Source organism: Brachyhypopomus gauderio, chromosome 1 (assembly GCF_052324685.1).
Source record: "Brachyhypopomus gauderio isolate BG-103 chromosome 1, BGAUD_0.2, whole genome shotgun sequence".
Taxonomy (NCBI): Eukaryota; Metazoa; Chordata; class Actinopteri; order Gymnotiformes; family Hypopomidae; genus Brachyhypopomus; species Brachyhypopomus gauderio.
In genome coordinates, this window is record NC_135211.1 from 40,327,260 (window position 1) to 40,333,574 (window position 6,315).

At 41.5% G+C, this 6,315-nt stretch overlaps 1 protein-coding gene across 1 annotated transcript; it reads right to left on the minus strand.

Moving 5' to 3' along the window:
* Positions 1 to 724: 724 nt before the first annotated feature.
* On the minus strand, positions 725 to 2,127 carry LOC143484225 (uncharacterized). Its single transcript, XM_076983232.1, has 3 exons — positions 2,000 to 2,127; positions 1,554 to 1,836; positions 725 to 1,426 (listed from the first exon to the last, which is right to left on the minus strand). The coding sequence occupies exons 1-3, from the start codon at positions 2,125 to 2,127 to the stop codon at positions 725 to 727; spliced, it is 1,113 nt and encodes a 370-aa protein (XP_076839347.1).
* Between the last annotated feature and the right edge of the window lie 4,188 nt (positions 2,128 to 6,315).

The following is a 6,315-nucleotide window of genomic DNA, read 5'->3' on the forward strand; positions in this document are numbered from 1 at the left end:
TGAGACTGTGTCTGAGTCCCGAATAAAGGCAGGAAGATTATTCCACAGTTGTGGAGCTTTAAAAGAAAAGGATCTTCCACCTGCTGTGATCTTTTTGATCCTAGGAACAGTTACAGTTTTTCTCTATTGCTTAAACACATTTCATGATACTGCCCTTCATTTTTCACAAACTCTAAACACAAAACACTTTTCTAAAGCTACATACACACAACCTCACAGTCTCTTTTCAAAACCAACCCATCACACCAAAACAGTTGCTCATATGCTCAAAACCAACCCATCACACCAAAACAGTCGCTCATATGCTCAAAACCAACCCATCACACCAAAACAGTCGCTCATATGCTCAAAAGCAACCTTTGACACCACAATACCACTCAAGGCCTGCAAAAATGTACACACTACTGAGCATCATTAACTACATTACCAAAAATATTGAAAACACAATTTTCAAAGTGTGAGACTGTTCTTTTTACTTTTTCACAACTGCCAGGATGCATTTGAGCAACCATTATTTATTCTCAAATAATAATCACAAGTAATATATTCTCAAGTAATATCACAACTCAAATGCAACTCAGATGCAGAAATGAGTACTGTAAACTCCATGGAGGATCCATTACACACAATAGATACAGTACAGTAACAATCAAAAACACAATGTTCAGGGTGCAATTTCTGTAAATTGTAAATTGACACAGTATGTTGTATGTTGACACTGAAATCATTGGGCGGCATCACGTCGTCGGGCTGGGTCGGGCCACAGGACCTCATCAACGTCACAGGCAATATTGTCCATAGCCAAACAACGTGGGAAGAATGCCCTGGCATGCCGCACCCAGCCTTGGAATGCCTCCACAGCCACATCATCACCGGCCAGGTCAATAGCAATAAGAAGGTTCTCTCTGGTGTAAGGTTGGCGGTCATAGACCTTCCACCGCCATGATGAGAAGAACTCTTCTATTGGGTTTAGGAATGGAGAGTAGGGTGGCAGACACACATTAATAAATTGCTGGTTGATGTTAAACCACTCTCTGACCTGGATGCTGTGATGGAAACTAACATTGTCCCAGAGAATGACATATATGGGAAGATCAGCCGGCCCAGGATTCTGCTGGTCATGGTGATCAGCTGGCCCAGCATTCGGGTCGTCATTGTCAAGCAAAACATCTCTGAGCTCTCCTAGGAAGGTGAGGAGACGCTCAGTGTTGTAGGCACCAAGTTCAGCATGCCGGTGGAGAAGCCCTCTAGAACTCATGGCAGCGCAGAGAGTGATGTTTCCTCCACGTTGGCCGGGCACATCAATGATAGCTCTCCGTCCTATGATGTTACGGCCTCTCCTCCTCCTTTTGTTGAGGTTGAAGCCAGCCTCATCCACAAATATAAATTCATGGGGTCTGGCCATGGACTCCAACTCGAAGATCCTCTGTGGAAACAAAAAGCGTTTTCAGGTGTTCAGACAGACAGTCAATACAGCACATTACAGTACGATAGTATAGTATTGCATGTAAAGTACTGTAGGCCACCGTGTACATGGATTGTACTGTACTTACTTGCACATACTGGTGACGTAGGTGTTTTATTCTGTCAGAGTTGCGCTCAAAGGGTACCCTATAGGCCTGCTTCATGCGTACTCTCTGGCGCTTGAGGACTCTGTCTATGGTTGTCAGGCTGACATTGTCAATGTTCTGAAAGTTCACATTGTCACAAATGATCCTCTCCTGTATCTCCCGTAGTCTTATCATATTGTTCTCACGGACCATATCCACAATGAGGACCTCTTGGGCTGGTGTGAATCTGGAAGGCCTCCCACCTGCAAATGGCAATCTTTCAACTCTAGAGAAACAAACAGTCATTTGGTCAGAAATGGTCCTTGCAGTACACACGTTTACTGTAACCATGATTGCACTTGTCTGTATGTAGGTGCACTCCACTATAGTACTGTATACTGTAAACATCTAGTGTACAGTAGTGACTAAAAACCTAGTACATACAGTACCTGTTGTGTTCTCTGAAGGCCCGAATAATGGTGGCCACTGAGAATCTGCTGAGGTTAGGTTGGACTCGTCCCGCTTCGGTCATTGTCATGCCGTGGACAATGACATGGTCAATGACTGTTGCTCTCATTTCATCTGTAATGAAAATGCGTTGTCTTGCTCGCCCTCCTTCTCCTCTCCCTCCTTGGCCTGCTCTTCTTTGGACTGCTTCTCGCCCTCTCTGGCCCACTCCTCGGCCTACTCCTCTCCCTCCTATGACACGAACTCCTCTGGCACGAATTCCTCTCCCTCCTTGGCCTGCTCCTCTCCCTCCTCTGACACGAACTCCTCTGGCACGAATTCCTCTCCCTCCTTGGCCTGCTCCTCTCCCTCCTCTGACACGAACTCCTCTGGCACGAATTCCTCTCCCTCCTTGGCCTGCTCCTCTCCCTCCTCTGATACGAACTCCTCTGGCACGAATTCCTCTCCCTCTTTGGACTGCTTCTCGCCCTCTCTGGCCCACTCCTCGGCCTACTCCTCTCCCTCTTATGACACGAACTCCTCTTCTTCTGCCTTGATCATCCATTTTTGTTTGGAACCTTCAGCAAACTGACTTATATAGGTGTGGTCACATCATTTGCAACATGTGTTTTCAATTATGAGTCGTTATGTTTACTGAATGACATCAGGTATGTTGATTGTGTTCAGGTTTTGCTGACTGTGGGTGGCATTTTGCATCACATGGGCTTCACAATGCATATTGGAGCAGAGATATATGCAAAATGTGTTTAGAGTTTTGAGAAAAAGGGGACGGGTTTTGTGAACAGTGTCTACAGGTGAATTGTGTTTGTGGTTGTGGCAAATGGGGGGTAGTTTTACTAAATGTGTTTAGGTAACTGGTCATTTTGTTTAGAGTACAGGGTTTTGTGTTTTGGCAATAGAGAAAAACTGTAATAAGCCTGCGTCCTGTGAACGAAGTGAACGTGCTGGATTGTAATGATCAATAAGTTCACTAAGATACTCTGGAGCTAAGCCATGCAGTGTTTTATATGTTAATAAAAGTATTTTATAGTCAATACGGAATCTAACTGGCAGCCAATGTAATGACGATAGTACGGGACTAATGTGATAAAATTTTTTAGTTTTCGTTAAAACTCGCGCTGCTGCGTTCTGAACAAGCTAGACTTTGTTTATCGATTTACCAGAACATCCAGCTAGGAGACTGTTGCAGTAATCTAAATGAGAGGATATGAATGCATGGATTAGTTTTTCCACATCACTAGTATTTAATATATTTCTAATTTTAGCAATGTTGCGCAAGTGAAAGAACGCTACCCTAGTTATATTATTAATATGTGTATCGAACGAGAGATCTGGGTCTATTGAGACGCCCAAGTTCTTTACCTCTGGTTATAATAAAAGAATGTAGATTAAATGCTACATTACGTATCTTGTCTCTCGCAGCCCTAGACCCAACTATTATTAATTCTGTTTTATCGGGATTTAGTGCTAGAAAGTTACACGCCATCCAATGTTTTATCTCTTCTACACATTTCTCAATTTTACTGTTTGCGCCTAAATCATCGGGTTTTGCCGATAAATATAGCTGAGTGTCGTCTGCGTAGGAATGGAAACTGATGTCGTGCTTATGCATAATCTCGCCTATGGGTAACATGTACAGTGTGAATAGAAGTGGTCCTAGGACTGTTCCTTGTGGGACACCATATTTAACCTGCACAGATTTAGAGGTTTTATTATTAACACTTACACATTGGAAGCGGTCAGTCAAATATGATCTAAACCAGGAGAGCGTGACTCCTTTAATACCTACCGTGTTTTCTAGTCTATCCAGCAAAATGTTGTGGTCTACGGTATCAAAAGCTGCACTAAGATCTAACAGTATAAGGAACGAGACGAGCCCATTATCGGACGATATTAGTAAATCATTCACTACCCTGAGTAAAGCTGTTTCAGTGCTGTGGTTTGGTCTAAATCCTGATTGGAACTTTTCATGGATACTATTTGATTGGAGGTAATGGTTAAACTGATTGTAAACTGCTTTTTCTAGAATTTCAGAGATAAATGGGAGATTAGAAATTGGTCTATAGTTGGCTAGAGTCTGTGGATCAAGATTCTGTTTTTAATCAAGGGTCTAATTATGGCGCATTTTAATTGTTTGGGCACATATCCTAGGTTAAGGGAACTGTTAATCATATTAAGTAAGGGCCCTGCAATAGTTAGGAGTAGGTCTGTGAATAGACGGGTTGGAACTGGGTCGAATATACATGATGTAGGCTTAGACGAATGAATTAGTGTTGTGAGCTCTTTTTGCGATATAGGATCGAAGCCATTTAGATCAGTAATATTTTCGGATGCATAGTTACTAATACCTTAACTACTAGGGTTGGATTGGAGGTTAGGCTGTGATGTATTATGACTCTGTAGTCAGATAATATTTATTTTATTACTAAAAAAGTTTAAAAATTCATCACTAGTGTGTGTAAGTGCCGTATTAGAACTAGTGTCATTGATATTTCTTGTTAGTTTTGATACAGTCGCGAAGAGAAATCTAGGGTTATTTTTGTTGTTTTCTATTAGTGTTGAATAATATAAGGCTCTAGCTTTTAATTAGGGCATGTTTATATTTGACTACGGCGTCTTTCCATGCGATTCTAAACACTTCTAGTGAGGTGGATCTCCATTTGCGCTCTGCTGCCTGTTTTAGAAGACGATTGCGGTCGTCATACCATGGTGCAAGCTTTTTCTCCCTAATTAATTTTGTTTTAACTGGAGCTACACTGTCTAAGGTATTGCTGAGTGTGGAATAAAACTGTTGTGTTGCCTGTTCTAATTCATCGGGCTGCAGTGGCATAGTGCTCGGTAGCTCTGGTAGTATGTTTATAAATGCTACTGCGGTGTCGGATGTGATGGTGCGTGTGGTTTTTGTATGGCGTATCTGATGTACATCGTATAAAGCTATTTCATATATTAGTAAGGAATGATCTGAAATGGCGTCATTTTGGGGGATAATTGTCAAATGTTCTATGTTTAACCCGTAAGTAAGTATTAAGTCATAGGTAAAAAGTTCTCCGTCACTACGACGGATTTCCGTCATTTGATTTTTTTGGGGAAAAAATCCGTCAAATCATAATAAACAACACACGCGCGTGCTATCTGTTTTATGGCTGAAATATGATTTTCACTGGCGCTCATCAGCGCTGGATGGATGACGGCGGTGTCATTTGATTGACTTGCGGTTCATTCCGCCTTCAGATTTGCGGACATTACGTAGAAGTTTTTACCCCCTCCTGCCTGGCGTGACCATAGCGCGCGACTCTGTACACCTGCGCGAACGGCAGAGGCTACTTGCTGCGTCACATTCTTTTTGCAGTTTTGTCCGAAGCGATATGTGGTAGTATAAAGAAACACCCCTCAAAAACAGGGGAATGAACATTTACCTGATGAATTGTAATGTTGCATTAGTGCTGGAATTTAGGCTAAAGTACTTTAAAATGCTTGAAAATGTAACTACTTCGTTTCACAACAAATATCTGTCTGACTGAACAGTTTACGTTAGCCTCTTGTAATTCCAGGACGAAACATTAGAGAACGTGAAGTCGTTAAGATTGGGCGTTTTGAAAATAAACAACCATTAAATAATGTGATAAAAAGCGAATTATTTCTAATCATTTCGAGTATATGTATAAATATTTAACTTAATTAAATTTAACGTTGAGAACGTGTTGAAATGGACCTTGAAAGTGACGTACAAGTGCTTTAAATCCACCTTGTAAAGGTGTATGAACCCGACAAACATGACTTAGTTCACTGCGCTGAAGCGCTGCGCGCGCAAAGTTACTAAATTCGAGAGGTGCACGACTGCGAGGCTCTTGCGCCACCGCGATTACGTCATTTTGGGTGTGCGGACCTTCGCGCTGCTCACGCCAATTGTGCTGCATCAAGTATAAAGGCTTAAACCAGGCTTAACATGGATGGTGGTGTTCTGTTTTTTTTTTTAAAAGCTCTATCCAGTGGTGTGATTTAATTTGCCATTTTTGGACATTTAATTTTTTTGTAACATACCTACTTAAAGCAGGTAATCTTACGGCTTATGTTTTTGCGATAGTGAATCTGATAAAAACAAGAGAGCTTCATACCTTTTAAAACTCACCAGGATTCACTAAATTTGACTTGATCTTTAAATAATTTTCTGGAAGAGGACCCCCAGATAACTCTCATTAAATATACATTTATGTACATTTATTGCTCAGGTGTTCATTCTCTCTTCTCTCCTTACATAGGCTGGTTAGATAAATATACTTTATAAATGTGTTTATTG